The sequence below is a fragment of the Bos indicus genome, chromosome 5 (assembly GCF_029378745.1).
Source record: "Bos indicus isolate NIAB-ARS_2022 breed Sahiwal x Tharparkar chromosome 5, NIAB-ARS_B.indTharparkar_mat_pri_1.0, whole genome shotgun sequence".
Taxonomy (NCBI): domain Eukaryota; kingdom Metazoa; phylum Chordata; class Mammalia; order Artiodactyla; family Bovidae; genus Bos; species Bos indicus.
In genome coordinates, this window is record NC_091764.1 from 61,039,599 (window position 1) to 61,059,991 (window position 20,393).

At 40.7% G+C, this 20,393-nt stretch overlaps 1 protein-coding gene across 7 annotated transcripts in view; it reads left to right on the forward strand.

Moving 5' to 3' along the window:
• CFAP54 (cilia and flagella associated protein 54) overlaps positions 1–20,393 on the forward strand; it is a 312,887-nt gene that overhangs the window by 283,926 nt on the left and 8,568 nt on the right. For all 7 annotated transcript variants that reach the window (XM_070789566.1, XM_019961126.2, XM_070789565.1 and 4 more), the window contains one exon: positions 6,035–6,109. In XM_070789566.1, coding sequence (XP_070645667.1) covers positions 6,035–6,109 — 75 coding nt within the window. The remainder of the gene's footprint in view (positions 1–6,034; positions 6,110–20,393) is intronic.

Genomic DNA, 20,393 nt, shown 5'->3' on the forward strand with positions numbered 1-20,393 from the left:
GTTGTGCCCTGCCACTCAGCTTTATACCAAGGGTTAGTCACCTAACCTTCCCTGGGACTAGATTTCTCCTTGTCTCTAGCCATGATCTTTTCACTCAGATACCATTGAGATGAAGAGATGGCTCCTTGATGAGAATGAATCATCAGAATTTCCCTGGGAGTCAGATGTCGGTATCAAGCTCATCCCCATGAGCCCAGCTCCTGAGTCAAGAAATTGACTATGAATACAAACAAATTAGGAATAAACAGGGAAAGTGGGGGCATTTGGCAGGCAGAGGGGAGAATCCAGATGACCCACCTTGCCTGAGTCAAGCTTTGCATCTTGCTTTCATGTCCTGACTAGAGTGATATATATGAGTGGCTCAGTTCTTGAGGAAAATAAACTCCTTTCAGTCCTGATGTTCTCCTCTGTATTTTTGAGTTTCTTTTATTCTCCAACTTAAAAATGTTTCTTCAACTTTAATTAGGGCATTGTGAAATGTGTTCCAGTTCTGGTTGGTATTTATATATGCAGGAATGTCACAAAGTGAGGAAAAAACTAATATTTTTAGTGTAGGTGAATTAGCAAACAAATTAATTCACAACATTTGAAAGTTGTGAAATATAACATTTTCTTTTTTTCCAATATCCTAACCAACATGTAAGGGAAAAAAGCACCTAGGTTCTGAGTTATATCAAATACATTCCATTGACTAAAATCTGCTGGTTCGTTGTCATGACAACCTTCAGTTGGAGCTAATTAGAATTTAACTAGGACACTTGAAGAGATCGATTCTGGTTGGGAATTGGACAGGATTTCATAACCTCTGTAATCTAATATATTTACTTCTATCACAGTATAGATTTTTGCTGGGTTGTTAAACATAAAGGTTCAGAAAATGTGCCTTTGGTTGATATGGAGGTAGTGCATCTTGTTGATGTGGGAGGTAGTGCATCTTGTTATGTTTCTCATTCCCTTCCTTTTTTCTTTTTTTTCTTTTTTCCCCTCCAAATCCCTATGGTCTGGAATAAGCCAAAAACTTGAGAACACAGATATTAATTTAAGATGTTTTGGGAGGGCTACAGAACAGGTGTTCCAGTCACTTATGGCTTGAAAACATGTCCTTCTTCCAAAATGAACAACCCTGGCTCTGAATCACTGGGTTATTTTAACCTGTCATTCTTCGCTTTATGGGGTATCTTCAGAGCCTATCAGGTGCTTTAAAGCATAGGAAAGATACAAACCATTCTGATTTTAAGACAGAAACACCTTTTTGGAATGATAACAACATAGTAATATAAAAAGCCTAAAATATATTTACCAGGTCACCTAAAATGAGTTTAGTAAACATGTGTGGGACACCCAATTGTATAAGGCAATTAAAGTTAGTTAACATATCCCAAATATCAAAGTACTATGAAAACATAGAACAAAATACAAAGCATTAGCATGAATTAACACATTATTTTTGAGAGACTGGTATGTGCAAAAATTTTCTAGGCTGGAGGAGATAAGAACATACTGAAATCAGTACAATTAAGTCCCTGTCAGGAGGAGCTTAATCACTGGCTGAGTATGGTCATAGGTACCCAGATTCATAATGAGCCCAGCTGCCTGGTGGCCCTTAGCAAGAAAAGTCTGCCATTCAAAGAAACAGAAATTTAATATTCAAAACAGTTGAAAATACATCTAAATCTTCATGGAGCTTCTCATAAGAACATCTGAGAGGGAATCCTTTCATCATATACAGCATAACTTCTTTTAAATCTCCTTCTCCCAACTGTATTGTTCTTCGTGCCTCCCTGGCTTCCATGGCTGCTCTCTAACCTCTGAACCTTTCCCTCCAGCCCAGGTGGTGCTAGTGGTAAATAATCTACCTGCTAATGCTGGAGATGGAAGAAATGTGGGTTCAATCCCTGGTTTGGGAAGATCCCCTGGAGTAGGAAATGGCAACCCACTCCAGTATTCTTGCCTGGAAAATATCATGAACAGAGGAGCCTGGCTGCAGTCCATGGGGTTGCAAAGAGCTGGACATGACTGAGCAACTAAGCATGTACTCCCTCCAACTCAGTCTGCATGGAGTGTTTTGCCTCCTCTCAACTTCCCACTCTGGCTCAGCTCTTGATTATTGAAGTCGCCTTGTCTCTCTGACACCTTCCCGTTTTCCTGTTTCCTCCATTCTGAGTGCTACACTTACACAAAAGGGCAAGGTTGCTAGAATCCTTCTCAATGGGGGGACTGTTGATGGCAACTATTCTGATTTATCATTTAAACAAATCTCATTCACATAGGGTTGTGTGTGTGTGTGTGTGTGTGTGTGTGTGTGTGTGTTTAAAGAGAAAGCTGAACTAGACTTTGTGCTTCAGTAGCTCAGGCAGCATTCTATTAGCCTGTAGACTGAAATAAAGACCATGTTTCTTTAAACCCCCAAATATCCTGTGCCCCCTTACTATTGCATATTGTTTTGGCCATTATCTCTTTCTGTGTCTCTTCCTCTCTCTTGACTTTGAGTTCCTTTGCTCGGGGGTCTGCTCCATCTTTCGATGTTCAGTACCTCACCCGGTAACTGACACGTAGTGCCTCTTCAGTAGTTGCTCATGAAACTTCTCACTGGAGACCTGTGGAGAGCGCCTACTCCTGACCAAGGATCCAGCAGGAGACGACATGTGAAGTCTTGGGGCTGGATGTTTTATCAGGGTGTCAGGGGTGCAGGGTGAATGTAGGACCCTGGGAAAGCAGGGCTGGTGAGGGGTGGGGGTTGGAGAAAGTGTGGCCAGCACCCAGAAGAGCATCCCCTGACCCATCCTGAGATTTGCTAAGATAACCCTGACGGCATGTGGAGGAGGGATGTGGGAAGCAAGAGTTTGGAGGAAGGAAAGCAATTTAGAATGGTTTTCTTTTTTTTTTTTTTCTGTTCATAAAACTGATGAATGACCATGGGAACTTCAAAGTCAAAATGTTGGCTCTGTTAGTTTTGTAGTAACTCAGAGGCCCACCACTCATAGAATCAACAGATGCTCCTTCTTAAGGGGGAAATGGCAAATATTGAGCAAGAGACCGTCTGTGCCCTCCCGGCCCCCCTTGCCAACTGCAGCATCCCTCTGGCAGCCTTCCCAGGAATTGATGAGCTTGGTGCTTCCCTTGTCTTCATTTCTAGGCAGAAAGGTCACAGGAGGTCCCTCACAGCCCAGCAGCGAATCAGCCAGTTTCTGACACGTTTAAGTGGTCTACCTGAAATAACACCAAAGAAATAGAACGTTGTTGAGGCAAAATTTCTGTTCACTATGTGTTGAGACAGACCATGGAAGGCATTTATCAGGAAACATGGTGTCTCCATCTGTTATGTGAAATGTTTAATGATACAGACAGTGTCGTTTTGCTTGATAGCTCTTGATGAAATCATGACAGCGGCCCATCACAGCTATTATTGCAACCTTTTGTATAAAAAGAAAACATACTTTAACCGGTCCTAAGAACTCAATTAGAAACATAGAAATAGGGACAAGTAAGAATATGTAAGAACACACTCCGGGATGTATGTTGCCCCATCTAGTAGAGGGGACCAGACTGCAAAGTTCACCATAGAGACCTGGTGACCCCCGATGAGTGCTGGATGTCCTGCTGCCTTCCATCCTTTCTGGTCCCATGAACACTGCCCTACTTCTGGTCATGATCGCTTCCTGCCCAATTTGAGAAGCCTCCTAGCTAATTTCATTCTCTTTTTTCTTCCTAGTCTAGTTAACCTTTAAACAGTGGCCAGATGGCCAGAATTATTAATATTTTCTTAAAGCAATCATTATCCCCTCAGTCCAGTGCCTCTCAATTTCCTAAGCAACAAAACCCAAATTCCTTACATTTACATGTCCTGTTATAAGTATACCTCTCAGTCTTATTCCTCACCACTCTTACCACCAAGCTTCCAATACACTTCCGTGGTAAAGACCATGCCAGGCTCTTTATGTTCCTTGAGTATCTGCTGTTACATTGCTTACATGGCTCCCTCTATCCTTGTCCCCATCCTCTGCCAGCTACTACTTCCTCATGTCTCAGTTCCCTTTCTCCAGGAAATGTTCCCTGTTCCATATACATATTACTCTCTCTCCCATCTCTAGGCTCTTATAACATGTCATAGCTACCCATTTTCTGACCATGCTCTACTTGGCATATTATTTAGTCAAGTATGAATCTATTTTTTTTTTCAGCTCTTATACACTTGGTGAGGATGGGGTCTGTTTCTTTATCTTTGTGCTCCACAGTGCCTAGTAGAATGCCTCAGATATATTTGTTAAAGTGAATAGAATTAGCTATAGCTTTGGAACTCCAAATTTTGATCTTTTCTATGTTTCTGCATTTGTTAAAACTTTAATATGAGTTCAATTGTTTCTTTATTTTAAGGCTTTTAGCCAGCCTTGGTGAGTGTTAATTTAAAAATGAATGCACTTTGATCATTTTCATATTTCTGGATGTTAGTACATGTACATACTAATACTACTGAAATAAAAGCAAATTGTTGAAAGATGTGAGCAACACTGTGAGATAAGCATAGTTTATCTCTGACAGTCTTATGATCATGACTCCTTTAGTTGTAAGTAAAGAACAACTATCAGTACTTACACTAACCCAAATGAAATAGGTTTGATAAGGAGGCAGTGTTTGGCAGGGCATAGTCAGTAAGCTCTTGCATAACCAAGGACCAGGGACAAAATACAGTGGACCCCACAGAAAATGAAACTTGGAGAGTCAGGAGCCAAGAGTGCACACAGACCTACAGGGGCATAAGTTCTCCTTTATCTCTGTTTCCTCCTCTTACTCATTATACGTCTAGTCCATGGGCTGCCTTCTCCAACTCCTGTTGGGACCTCTCAGCTCATGCAGCCAGTACTGCTGATAGTGCTCTTCTGTTGTCTTTCCTTATGTAAAAATCACAATGATGGAGAATCTGATGGGTTGATCTTTCTTGGGTCCAGTGTCCATTCAGAAACACAGCTGTGGCCATACAGTAGGAGCTGCAGCAGTGTCTTCAACAATGGACTGAGGACGATACTGACTCTTCCTCTTTTTAAAAAATACTTATGGTATTGGTTTTGCCGTACATCAACATGAATCCACCAGGGGTGTACACGTGTTCCCAATCCTGAACCCCCCTCCCGCCTCCCTCCTCATACCATCCCTCTGGGTCATCCCAGTGCACCAGCCCCAAGCTTCCTCTATCCTGCATTGAACCTGGACTGGCGATTTGTTTCTTATATGATATTATACATGTTTCAATGCCATTCTCCTAAATTATCCCACCCTCGCCCTCTCCCACAGAGTCCAAAAAACTGTTCTATACATCTGTGTCTCTTGCTGTCTCACATACAGGGTTATCATTACCATCTTTCTAAATTCCATATATATGTGTTAGTATACTGTATTGGTGTTTTTCTTTCTGGCTTACTAGCCTCTAATTAAAATAAATAAATTTAAATTAAAAAAATAAAAATATCCAAACAAAAAAATACTTATTTATTTGTCCTTGCCAGGTCTTAGTTGCAGCACACGGGACTTCACAACTAAGAGTTCACGTGCCACAGCTGAAAGAGTCTACGTGCCACCGCTCTCTTCCTCTTTATTTACGCTTTCCAGTTTTTGTTTTTTTTTTTTTTTGTCAATTCCCAACTGTTCATCTTTTCTTAAATACTTTCTGAGATCCAACCCTCTTTATTCCAGGGCTCTCTTCTCAGAAGAAAAGTGGTCTTCCAAAATCTTATTTTGGTGTAAATTCCTTTACCTGTACCTCTGTAACATATGAATTTTAGTGGTGAATTTGCAGGAAAAAAATCCTAAAATAGTTTATTATTCATCATTAAATCTTATATTTTGTGGCTATTCTGTATCTTTCAAGTAACCATAATTACTTTAAAGATTGTGACCTCTGAATATCTCTAAATTTCATCCTGGGAATTAGGGTTAGAGAATGATGTAGCAAAAGACAAATGAGACAAATAATTTGTAACTAAAATACCCAGTATTTTACCAATAAGATCAACCTCACTATGTTGTCTTTTATTTCTAGAACATGATTATTGTCTGTTGCAATGAAATAGTATCTTTGTTTTTGGGTGATGAAATGGCAACTCCACTATCTGAGGTATGTATCTCTTTTAAAACTATATCTGATTCTCTCACAAGTATGTTGTTGCTATGGAAATGGAAATGCAGAAAACATCTATTATGAAAGTATCAAGGGCCTAACCCTCCTTAAATAATGTGAAAAAAGTGATAAACATGAATTTATAACAGCATGTTATTTTGGTTAGACATATTTTTTGTTAGAAAATAGTACAGAAAATTGTGAAGAGGATAATCTTAAAATCATCTCAAACCCTCCATTCAGAGAATAACCACTATTAACATTTTGGAGAATATCTTACATATTTTTCATATATAATTAGACTTTAGAATTTTTACATCAATGAGATCATTCTGCACACACATTTTTTAACTTTTTTTTTTATTCAGCAATAGTGTTAATGGAGATATTTTTTGTGAAAAGTCTACCCTGTTCAATTTAATGCCTACATAATAGTTTCTTTTGTGTATTGTCATGTCAGGCTTTATTTATATAATTAGATCCTTATTCATGGATCTTGAAGTTGATGGATTCTAGTACATACTTATTTCACCCTTCTGCATTACCCATCCTCCACGTTAATTGTTAGGAATAGGATTTTAGAGTAAAAAGCATATACCCGTGGTCCCTGATTTACAGTGATTCAACTTTTGATTTTTTAACTTTACAATATTGTGAAAGCAATACCTATTCAATAGAAACTGTACTTCGAATTTTGAAATTTGAACTTTTCCCAGGCTAGTGACAATGCAGTCTGATACTTGTAATGCTGGGCAACAGCAGTGAGCCATAGCTCCCATCAACCACATGATCCCAAGAGGAAAGAATCCACACATGTAACAACCATTCTCTTTTTAACTTTCAGTACAGTACGCAATAAATGTGCATAATAAGTATGCATAAGCTGCTGCTAAGTCACTTCAGTCATGTCTGACTCTGTGTGACCCCAGAGACGGCAGCCCACCAGGCTCCCCCGTCCCTGGGATTCTCCAGGCAAGAACACTGGAGTGGGTTGCCATTTCCTTCTCCAATGCATGAAAGTGAAAAGTGAAAGTGAAGTCTCTCAGTCGTGTCCGACTCCTAGCGACCCCACGGACTGCAGCCTACCAGGCTCCTCCATCCATGGGATTTGCCAGGCAAGAATACTGGAGTGGGGTGCCATTGCCTTCTCCATGCATAAGCTGCTGCTGCTAAGTCACTTCAGTCGTGTCCGACTCTGTGCGACCCCATAGACGGCAGCCCACCAGGTTCCCCTGTCCCTGGGAGTCTCCAGGCAAGAACACTGGAGTGGGTTGCCATTTCCTTCTCCAGTGCATGAAAGTGAAAAGTGAAAGTGAAGTCGCTTAGTCGTGTCCGACCCTCAGAGACCACATGGACTGCAGCCTTCTAGGCTCCTCTGTCCATGGGATTTTCCAGGCAAGAGTACTGGAGCTACTCAACACTTTATTGTAAAGTTGGCTTTGTTTTAGATGACCGTGTCCCACTACGGGCTAATGTATGTGTTTTGAGCACTTTTAAGGTGTGTGCTAGGCTAAGCTCTGATGTTTGGTAAGTTAGGTATATTAAGGATATTTTTGACTTGAAATATTTTCAACCCACGATGAGTTTATCCATTTATTGTTTCTGTTCAGTTGGTCAGTCGTGTCTGACTCTTTTCAACCCCATGGACTGCAGCACGCCAGGCTTCCCTGTCCTTCACCAGCTCCTGGAGTTTGCTCAACTCAACTCCATTGAGTCAGTGGTGCTATCCACCCAACTTATCCTTTGCCTTGTCCAACTTGTCCAACTTCTCCCTCCTGCCTTCAGTCTTTCCCAGCATCAGGGTCTTTTCTAATGAGTCAGCTCTTCGCATCAGGTGGCCAAACTATTGGAGCTTCAGCTTCAGCATCAGTCCTTCCGACCAATATTCAGGATTGATTTCCTTTCAGTCAGTTCAGTCACTCAGTCGTGTCTGACTCTTTGTGACCCCATGAACTGCAGCACGCCAGGCCTCCCTGTCCATCACCAACTCCCAGAGTCCATCCAATCCCATGTCCATTGAGTCGGTGATGCCATCCAACCATCTCATCCTCTGTCGTCCCCGTCTCCTCTTGCCCCCAATCTTTCCCAGCATCAGGGTCTTTTCAAATGACTCAGCTCTTTGAATCATATTTCCTTTAGGATTGACTGGTCTGATCTCTTTGCAGATCCACTTATTGACCCATTTATTGGGACATCACAAAGAGTTGGACACTTTTCACAACCCCTCCCTAAATCAAGAAAGATCTGTATACACCTTATTGTGGTTAACCATATATAATATAAAATTTATAATTTTAATCATTTCTAAAGTGTATATATCAGTGGCATTAAGTACATTCAAAATATTGTGCAAACATCTCCTCCATCCATCTCCACAGATTTTTCACCATCCCAGTTAGAAACTTTGTACCCATTAAATAATAACTCTCATTTCCTCTCCTCCCCAAGTTCCTGATAACCTCTATTCTACTATTTGCCTGTTCTGAATATTACATATAAATGGAATCATACAATATTGGTTTTTTGTGGCTAGCTTACTTCATTTGGACTTTCCAGGTAGCGCTAGTGGTAGAGAATCTGCCTGCGAATGCAGGAGACTTAGAGATGCAGGTTCAATCCTTGGGATGGGAAGATCCCCTGAAATAGGAAGTGACAACCCATTTCAGTATTTTTGCTTGGAGAATCCCATGGACAGAGGAGCCTTGTGGGCTACAGTCCATGGGCCACAAAGAGTTGGACATGACTGAGCCACCAACACACACACACTTGATTTAACACAATGTTTTCAAAGTTCATCCATGTTTTAGCATGTATCAGTACTGCATTCCTTTTTAAGACTAAATAATATTCCATTGTATGCATATACCATATTTGTTTATCCACTCTTCTGTGGATAGATGAACATTCAAGGTGTTTTTACTTTTTGGCTCTTGTAAATAATGCTACTATAAACATGAGTGTATACGTATCCAGGCATATACCTAGGAGAGGAATTGGTGGCTCATATAGTAATTCTGTGCTTAACTTTTTAAGGAACGCCCAACAGCTGCACCATTTCACATTCCCATCAACAGTGCAAGAGGGTTCTAAAATCTCCATTTCTTCACCAACACTTATTTTCTCTTTTTTGAAAATAGCCATCTTAATGGATGTAAAGTGGTACCTCATTGTGATTTTGACTTGCATTTCTCTAAAACTAATTTAATTGAGAATCCTTCATGTGCCGATTACCCTTTTGTATATCCTTGGAGAAATGTCTGTTCAATCCTTTGCCCTTTTTGAATGGGCAGATACAACTTGGTGTATAATTGCAAATGGCCACCGGTTTTCTCTCCTACCTGCAGTAGTGAGAGGTCCAGTTTGCCCACATACCCATCCACACTAGTTCTCATCCTCTTTCTGCTCTCTCTCTCCCTCCCCCTTACACCCCTCCTCCCCTCCTCATCATTCTCTTCTTCTAACTGTTGTACATCTAACAAGTAAAAAATGACATTTTCAATTATTTTATATTTATTAACAGTAAGGCCAAATATAGTTCATATTTTGTTGGCAGTCCGTGTTTCTCCTTTTGTGGAATGGTGTTCATTCATGTAACTGATCAACAAATACACAGAGTGAGTTGCCTAGGTGTCAGGAATTCTTTTATAGACCCTAGAGAGCCTGCTGTGAACAAGCAACAAGGACCCCACTCTCTTGGAGCTGCTATTTTTTGTTGTTGTTGTTGTTGAGGGAAACAGTAAATAAATAAATAAGATAATACCACACTTTGTTAAGTGCTATAAAGGAAAAAACAGAGTGAGATGTTAGAGTAGGGTTGGCAAACAGTGCCCAGTTGGCACAGTTACTTGGCCAACTGCCTGTTTGTAAATAAAGTTTTATTGGAACACAGCCATGTTCATTTGTTTGCCAGTGGGTCTAAAGCTGCTTTCAAACTACAACAGCAGAGCTGAGTGGTTTTGACAGAGACCATATAACCCACTAAGCCTAAATCGTTTACCATCTGGCCCTTTACAGAAAAAGTATGCTCATCCCTGTGATAGAAAGTAACAGAGAATGGGTCAGCAGGTTAGATAGGTGATAGGGGAGACTTCTCTTAGGAGATTATATTTTAGTAAGACTTGAAACATTACACTGTGTCCCTACCACGAGTGCTTTGGCTTCTCTGGAGCAGGGGCGATGCTATCTCAATCTTTGAATGAATTCTTACAGTGCCTTGTACAGGACATGACTTGGTAAATGTTTCTGGAACTGAATTAAATTATCTTTAATTTTCAATACCTGAAATGTAATATCTGATTTTTTTTCATCTAGCCATTCATTATTTTTCCATTTTTTTTAAATGAAGAACTTAATTTTTTATTGTGGAAATGTGTAGAATAACTGCAGCAGACCATTGGTAATTAAAAAATCAGGCTTAAATATAATTTTGTACAAACTGTGGTTTACGAGGGCTTCCCTGGTGGATCAGATGGTAAAGAATCTGCCTGCAATGCAAGAGTATGTCACAGAAAAAAATTGGTTTTTGAAGACACATGATTTATAACATTTAGGGGCTTTGGCTCCTGACAGACCTGGGTTGAAATCCCAGCCTTGGATCTTGTTTGACCCAAGGCAAATTATTTAACTTCTCTAAGCTTCAGTTTTCTCAGATATAAAGTGGGATAATAATACCAATAATGCCTCACAATCTTGAGGATTAAAGTAAATAAAGTATGTTAGTATTGGGAGTAGGGTCTAGTGCAAATAGGGGTTTCTCAGGTGGCGCTAGTGGTAAAGAACCCGCTTGCCAATGCAGGAAACCTAAAAGATGCACGTTCAATCCCTGGGTCAGGAAGATCCCCTGGAGGAGGACATGGTAACTCCCTCCATATTCTTGCCTTTAGAATCCCAAGTACAGAGGAGCCTTGTGGGCTACCGTCCATGGGGTCATAAAGAGTCAAACATGACTGAAACGACTCAGCACAGCATCAGTTCAGTTCAGTTCAGTTCAGTCACTCAGTCGTGTCCGACTCTTTGCGACCCCATGAATCACAGCACTCCAGGCCTCCCTGTCCATCACCATCTCCCGGAGTTCACTCAGACTCACATCCATCGAATCGGTGACGCCATCCAGCCATCTCATCCTCTGTCGTCCCCTTCTCCTCCTGCCCCCCATCCCTCCCAGCATCAGAGTCTTTTCCAATGAGTCAACTCTTCACATGAGGTGGCCAAAGTACTGGAGTTTCAGCTTTAGCATCATTCCTTCCAATGAACACCCAGGGCTGATCTCCTTCAGAACGGACTGGTTGGATCTCCTTGCAGTCCAAGGGGCTCTCAAGAGTCTTCTCCAACACCACAGTTCAAAAGCATAAATTCTTCGGCACTCAGCTTTCTTCACAGTCCAACTCTCACATCCATACATGACCACTGGAAAAACCATAGCCTTGACTAGACGGACCTTTGTTGGCAAAGTAAGGCCTCTGCTTTTGAATATGCTATCTAGGTTGGTCATAACTTTCCTTCCAAGGAGTAAGTGTCTTTTAATTTCATGGCTGCAATCACCATCTGCAGTGATTTTGGAGCCCAAAAATATAAAGTTTGACACTGTTTCCCCATCTATTTGCCATGAAGTGATGGTACCAGATGCCATGATCTTAGTTTTCTGAATGTTGAGCTTTAAGCCAACTTTTTCACTCTCCTCTTTCACTCTCATCAAGAGGTTTTTTAGTTCCTCTTCACTTTCTGCCATAAGGGTGGTGTCATCTGCATATCTGAGGTTATTGATCTTTCTCCCAGCAATCTTGATTCCAGCTTGTGCTTCTTCCAGCCCAGCGTTTGTCATGATGTACTCTGCATATCTGTTACATAAGTAGGGTGACAATATACAGCCTTGACGTACTTCTTTTCCTATTTGGAACTAGTCTGTTGTTCCATGTCCAGTTCTAACCGTTGCTTCCTGACCTGCATATAGATTTCTCAAGAGGCAGGTCAGGTGGTCTAGGATTCCCATCTCTTTCAGAATTTTCCACAGTTTATTGTGATCCACACAGTCAAAGGCTTTGGCATAGTCAATAAAGCAGAAATAGATGTTTTTCTGGAACTCTCTTGCTTTTTCCATGATCCACCGGATGTTGGCAATTTGATCTCTGGTTCCTCTGCCTTTTCTAAATCCAGCTGGAGCATCTGGAAGTTCAAAGAGCAAATAAATGTTTAGTAAATTATTAACTATTTCATTGTCATCATCATCGTCTTTACCATAGTCCTGCCTTCTATGTTTGAATTCTTCAAGCTCTAGTCAACTAATTTCAACTGATTTTTAAGATACAAATTTGTTCTGAAACATTGACAGAAAAGGAGAGCAATGGTGCTAAAGATAGGGAGAAAACCAGGAGTCATTTTCTGTTCCTGTAATATAAATCACTGTTAGAGCTTAGAGAAATTCCATCAAGGTGCAAGACTCCAACATGAGATCCCAATCTTCGGTCTTTGGTCCAAGAGAAGGTACCTCCAATTGACCCCATGCTAACCCCTCCACTGAGAGCTAGACTTACCTGATAGTGCTGGATGGAGCATGAGCATATGGGCATTTACAAGCTTGTTCCAAGAAATAAATTGTCAGACAAATACAGTTACATGCTTTTTTTTTTTTTGGTCACTGGGATGAGATCTTGCTGTTTAGTTCCTTACCGAACCTACCTGTTATAATTGCCTTTGCTTGTATTGCCTCTTCTTGATTAAAATAAATATTGCCACATAGCTTGTGACAAAAAGAACCTGCGACTAGCAAGGAAATGAAGCAAGAGAATGAGTGCTCCATGCTGACCTTCTTAGCACAGAATGCAAATGACAGTTAGGTATACTTTTTGGTGTGCCAGCAATGAAGCTATCCTTTTATTGCCTACATAAGTTCAAATTACTACAGTTTCCAAGTTGTCAGATAGGATTCAAATATGACGCTGAAAATATTCTTTCCGCTCTTGCTGTGACTAACTGTGGGGAGGACTAAGTCATCTTATACAACTCTCTGTTCATTGGTAATTATTGACTTCCAGCTGTATGCAGAACATTGTTGCAGCTATTTTGGGAAAATGCAGTTGGCCACAACATCTGATAAAGCATTCCTAATTTCTAGGCCTCTTCCTGCTGTAAGCAGACACCGCTCCTGGCAAACTGCTCAGCCAGTGTTTAAAAATTCAGCTGCTACGGAGTTGCTGTGTGTTTATACACAGAAGACAGGGGAAAAACTAGGTGGATTCTCAACATACCCTTTGAAATAAGCTCTGCAGTTTTTCTGGGTGTTGGATGGGGTTGCATGTGTCCCTGTTTATATAGGAGAGCTTCCATATAACTTTTTGGGAAGCTGTTAAGTCTAAGAGGGTAGTGTTATGCTTTTTAACTTCCTTTGGCTAATTCTGTTACATGACCGTATACCTCTTGGTTTCTTTTTAACAAAATTTCCCAAATGGTAACAATGACAATACCATCTTTAAACTGTCATTTACAGCATGGAGAACAAGCTATTCTATAGCTTATTAGGTATCAAAAAATTAATTCTATTAATATAACTTCTTTTGGTTGAGAGTTGCAGGGTTTTTTGGTACCAGCTAAGAGCTGTCTGAATAGATTTTATGGGTATCAAGAATTACATCTTTCTTCTGTGAGACATTATCATTCTGTCCTCAAGTGAAGAGTATCCTTTGTATGTAAGTTCATGAGACATCCACTTAATATTCTTATATTCTTTTGAAGACAATGCCGGATGACATCATTTCCACACTGCTTTTAAGACACAGCTCTGACTTTGATTCCATCCGCTCACTGTTCACTTCCAACTGTCAAATTTGGCTAAGGGAAAAAGAAAGCCCTTAAGAAAAGGCCAGGCTATTAATGTGCTCTTCAAAATACTAAGAAAAGGCTAAGCTGTTTATAGCATTTTCAAAACGCTCATCTCTCAGAGATTTGCCAGCAACAGTGTCAAGGTGAAACAGCTCTCACTCATCCAGGAACCAAGAGCCTTTGTGTTGTCTGTGCTCAAAGCACTGGTCCCACTTTTGTCAGACATGCAATTGGGGGTATAATGATACTTGGATGTAATTTAAGCCAAAATATAGTCATGAACCTTATATTGTGTATTTACTGGAAAAGTGGTAACAAGTGTGTGCGCTGCTTGAGAAAGCAAGCCTGGCTTAATTTCAGATACAGCTGTATTTCAGAATCAAGAGGACAGTTTCCCAAAGTTGAGTCACTTTGTATGACCTCAAAGGCGGTGAGAGGCAAGGACATTATTAGCAGATCTGTTCATTGCTTTCTATCTCACTGCAAACTGAATTAAGTGCTTAGTTTTCACTCACTTCATCCATTTTTTGGTAACAGTTTTGTCTTGATCAAAAAACTGGTCCCTTAACAGTGGGATTATAATGCACTTTAGGGGGATGCTGATTTTTGCCCCATATTTCTGAGTCAGAGGACAGATCTTTTGAAATGTTCTGAATTAGAGTTCTTTATATTCAAATAAATCTACAAAGGAGGAACTCATGTAAATTTACCCATTTTCCTTGTTATACTTTGGACACCAGCCTTGTTGAGATTTTTGCCCTTATTTCCCCTGTCTCTCAGGCAGCTGATACTGCCATTATATTCTCTTCTCAACCACCTGTGAGAGCACAGCATGGTGGAAAGAGTGCTGTATGAACACTCAAGCCCCAGTGTTACTCCTGTGGACAAGCCATTTGTCCTTAAAGACCTCAGGTCAATTCCATGTTGTTGAAGGTTTCAGAAGCAATGTATTTCAGTGGATAAAAGCATGATTTGATTCTTAGTTCCACCATCTATTATGATGTGATGGTGAGCTACTCACATTTCCTTCTCTGCTTCAGCTCCTTATCATTACTTTGATGATAGCTCCTCCTCGTGTAGGATTACATTAGAGACAGTGTGTAACACATCTGATATACTGCCTGTCAACACCATGTGTAAACTTCCAATACACTGTAGCCATCTTTTTTTCCCCAGACTTAAAATAATGGGAAATGAGTCATTTCTTCATTTGATCATTAGTAACTCTCTGCATTAGTGACCTTTGGCCTATCTGAATGCTTGCAACTTTTCAAAGAGCAAATAGACATTTAATATAATCTTTTTTTATTTTATTTTTAAACTTTACAATATTGTATTAGTTTTGCCAAATATTTTTCAACCATTCTTCATTATAGACTCCCATGAAATAAAAATATAACATAATAATGTAGTACAGCATGAAGCTATATTACAATATCACAACCAGGATATTGACATTAATAAAGTCAGACTACAGAACAATTTCATCACAACAAGGACCCCTCCTGTTGTCCTTTTATAGTCACCTCCAATCTCACACCCCACCCTGTCCCTGACTGTTGACAATGACTGATCTATTCTCCATTTCTATAGTTTTGTCATTTCAAGAATGTTATATTAGAAGAACCATACAGTACGTAAGCTTTGAGGATTGGTATTTTTTCCCTCTCAGCTTAATTGTCTGGAGAACCATTAAACTATGCTTTTGATGAACAAAAAAATCCATATAAATATTGACACATTTTACTTTGGCCACACAATTAGCATTAGCCCAAGAGTGCCTGAAGTGGTATCAGGCACACAATATGGGTTTAGATGTTCAGGGGGGCTCAGGGTGGATCCCACTCTGTTTGATTCATCTTTTTACTGCCTCTCCTCCTCCCCTTCCTCCTTCTCTTTCCTTGCCCCCTTCCCCTCCACATCCTCTTATTAATATTGACAAACCAAAGGCTGATTGCTCAGGTTAGAGATAATGAAAAAAAAGCTAAAAAGAAATACTTTATGTGAAATTGCTTTGTAAATTGTATGCTCTGCTACACTTCTTATCAGAAATTGCCAGTCAGTGGTGGCCACGCTGTAAGAATGGTTGGCAGCTGTTTGCGGTGTGTATGGATGTGAACAAAGCAGTTAGCATGAGCAGTGTTCCCTCCACACACTAGAGCCCACAGGGCTACCCTCTAGTTTCTGCTGCAGTGAGAGCTGCTGACCAACAAAGCCCTTCATGCTTTCATTCTCACCAACAAAGTCCCCTGAACAAAATGCCAACATCAGTTCACATTCTTTGTAAGTCTTTGCTCTGAAAAAGAGCCCCCTGTTTAGAGTTGCCTGATGTTAAGCTCACTGAACTCCTTCATAAAAAAAGCATCAAGAAATGCCAAGTATTGTTCAAACTCTGGAGTTTTCATTTCAGTCTCCCAAGTCAAAAGCCCATAAGCAGACCAGTCACAGCTGTTCAGAAGGGAACCCAGTGTCGGCATTTATACCCAGTTAGAGCATTTCTTCCTGTAACTTTGCTGCTGAGAGCAAATGACCTGACCTTTAAGTGGAGTCAAACCCTTACACTGATGGAATGTCCCCTATTCAGAAATACAATGAGGAGAGAGCAAGCTTGCCAGAGTGTACGTGTCTGAGTCAGGATAGCTTAGGCTGTGTTCTACGAACAAATACCCTGTGAACTGGCAATAAAGGTTTATTTCTCATAAAAGTCAGCAAGGGGAGGGCAACTCACCTTCAACTTGTAACTCTGCTATCTGGACTACCTGGCCTCCCAGTCAGAGGAGAAGAGGGCTGGGGGATTTTGCAGGATGTTTTTAAGTTGGGTGATTATAGATATTCAGGTTTGCCTGTAGCAATCACAGTGTATACCTGTTGATTTGGTGTAATAGCTGATATGGTTGGTGGTGGTTTAGTCACTAAACTGTGTCTGACTCTTTTGTGACCCCATGAACTATAGCCCACCAGACTCCTCTGTCCATGAGATTTCCCAGATGAAAATACTGGAGTGGGTTACCATTTCCTTCTCAGGGTATCTTCCTGACCCAGGGATTGAACCCTTGTCTCCTGCATTGCTATACAGTGAGCAAAAACAAGACTGGGAACTGACTGTGGCTCAGATCATGAACTCCTTATTGCCAAATTCAGATTTAAATTGAAGAAAGTAGGGGAAACCAGTAGACCATTCAGGTATGACCTGAATCAAATCGATTTAGATTATACAGTGGAAGTGAGAAATAGATTCAAGGGATTAGATCTGATAGAGTGCGTGAGGAACTATGACATCATACAGAAGGCAGTGATCAAGACCATCCCCAAGAAAAAGAAATGCAAAAAGGCAAAATGGTTGTCTGAGAAGGCCTTACAAATAGCTGAGAAAAGAAGAGAAGCTAAAGGCAAAGGAGAAAAGGAAAGATATACCCATTTGAATGCAGACTTCCAAAGAATAGCAAGGAGAGATAAAGCCTTCCTCAGCGATCAATGCAAAAAATTGAGGAAAGCAATCAACTGGGAAAGATTAGAGATCTCTTCAAGAAAATCAGAAATATCAAGGGAACACTTCATGCAAAGATGAGCACAATAAAGGACAGAAATGGTATGGACCTAACAAAAGCAGAAGATATTAAGAGGTGGCAAGAATACACAGAACTACACAAAAAAGATCTTCATGACCCAGATAACCACGATGGTGTGATCACTTACCTAGAGCCAGACATTCTGGAATGTGGTCAAATGGGCCTTAGAAAGCATCACTATGAACAAAGCTAGTGGAGGTGATGGAATTCCAGTTGAGCTATTTCAAATCCTGAAAGATGATGCTATGAAACTTCTGCTCTCAATATGCCAGCAAATATGGAAAACTCAGCACTGGCCACAGGACTGAAAAAGGTCAGTTTTAATTCTTATCCCAAAGAAAGGCAAAGCCAAAGAATGTTCAAACAACCACACAATTGTACTCATCTCATATGCTAGCAAAGTACTGCACAAAATTCTCCAAGCCAGGCTTCAACAGTACATGAACCATGAACTTCCAGATGTTGAAACTGGATTTAGAAAAGGCAGAGGAACCAGAGATCAAATTGCCAACATCTGCTGGATCATCGAACAAGCAAGAGAGTTTCAGAAAAACATCTACTTTTGCTTTATTGACTATGCCAAAGCCTTTGACTGTGTGATCACAACAAACTGTGGAAAATTCTTAAAGAGATGGGAATAGCAGGCCACCTGACCTGTCTCCTGAGAAATCTGTATGTAGGTCAAAAAACAACAGATCTGGACATGGGACAACAGACTGGTTCCAAATCAAGAAAGGAGTATGTCAAGGCTGTATACTGTCACTCTGCTTATTTAATCTATATGCAGAGTACATTATGAGAAACGCTGGGCTGGATGAAGTACAAGCTGAAATCAAGATTGCCGGGAGAAATCTCAATAACCTCAGATATGCAGATGACACAACCCTTATGGAAGAAAGTGAAGAAGAACTGAAGAGCCTCTTGATGAAAGTGAAAGAGGAGAGTGAAAAAGTTGGCTTAAAGCTCAACATTCAGAAAACTAAGATCGTGACATCTGGTCCCATCACTTCATGACCAATAGATGGGGAAACAATGGAAACAGTGAGAGATTTTATTTGGGGGGGTTCAAAAATCACTGCAGATGGTGACCACAGCCATGAAATTAAAAGCACTTGCTCCTTGAAAGAAAAGCTATGACCAACCTAGACAGCATATTAAAAAGCAGAGACATTACTTAACCAACAAAAGTCCATCTAGTCAAATCTATGGTTTTCCCAACAGTCATGTATGGATGTGAGAGTTGGACTATAAAGAAAGCTGAGTGCCAAAGAATTGATGCTTTTGAACTCTGGTGTTGGAGAAGACTCTTGAGAGTCCCTTGGACAGCAAGGAGATCCAACCAGTCCATCCTAAAGGACATCAGTCCTGAATATTCATTGGTATATTGAACAGCTGAAACTCCAATACTTTGGCCACCTGATGTGAAGAACTGACTCACTAGAAAAGACCCTGATGCTGGGAAAAATAGAAGGCAGGAGGAGAAGGGGACGACAGATGATAAGATGGTTGGATGGCATCATCGACGTGATGGATGTGAGTTTGAGTAAGCTCCGGGAGTTGGTGATGAACAGGGAAGCTTGGCATGCTGCAGTCTATGGGGTCACAAAGAGTCAGACATGACTGAGTAACTGAACTGAACCGAACTGAACTCCTGCACTGCAGGCAGATTCTTTACTGCTGAGCTACCAAGGAGGCCCAGTAGTTAATATACTTCCCTTTATTCTCAAAAGTCTCCCAGTTTAGGCAATAAATTAAGGTGACCATTTATAAGAGCCAGCATGGAATCCGTGTCATAATTTCTGCTCTGATCCTCTTGGCCTCACCCTAATGTGCAAGGATGTATGTAGAGAACCATGGAGGAACAAGTATGTACTTTGTTTAATGAGCACTAATAATGTCTGGCACTGAAGGCATCTGCAGAAATGCCATGCATTTTTTAAACACTTAATTCAGTAACTTCAATTACCAAAACTCTGTTGAGAAGATATGATATAAATGTGATATTTTTTTGAACTAAGCTGTCTAATTTAATCACACCTTTTGGTAGGTTGAATCATGCCTCCAAGAGATGTGTACACCCTAACCCCTAGAACCCATTATTTTATATGACCAAACGGATTTTGTAGATCAGGTTTAGGATATTGAGGTGGCAGTGATTATCCTGAATTATTTGCATGGGCCCTAAATGTAGTCCCAAGTATCCTTGTCAAAGGGAGGCAGAAGGAGATTTGATAGCAGAAGAGGAGATGGCAAAGTGATGATGGAAGCCAAGATTGGAGTGATGTGGTCTGAGGATGGAAAAGGCAGCCATATTCCAAGACAAGTGGACTCTAGAGGCTAAAATAAGCAAAGAAACAGATTCTTTGCTGACAGCCTCCAGGAGGAACCAGCCCTTCCTCCACCCTGACTTTAGCCCCATGAAAATGAATTCAGGTTTCTTACCTCCAGGACTGTAAGAGAACAAACTTGTATTGTTGTAAGCCGCAGGTTTGTATGTTACAGCAGCAGTAGGCAGTTAATCCACACTACACTCTGAAGTTCATTGAGAATGTGACTTTAGGTTTCTGTTTCTGTTTAGATTTCTATTAAAAAAAATCTTTACATGTGAGAAATGTAAGTCACTTGCCCAAGGTCCCTTAACTGGTTAGCATCAGAGCCAGGTTTTATACCCAGGCAGACTGGCTTCCCAGATCATGTTTCTAACCACTGTGCAGCACTGCCTCTGCCCTACTGCTCAGCTGCCCTTGAACTCTGCCTGCAGTGCATATAAAACATGAAATACCCCTGTCATGGGCAGCCTCTCCCCCCACATCCACCTGACTCCAGTCCCCTTCTCCTCCCATGGGCTCTGTGGGGCCCCTGGACTTGTTTTCAGCTCCCGCTTTTGGGGGAAAAAT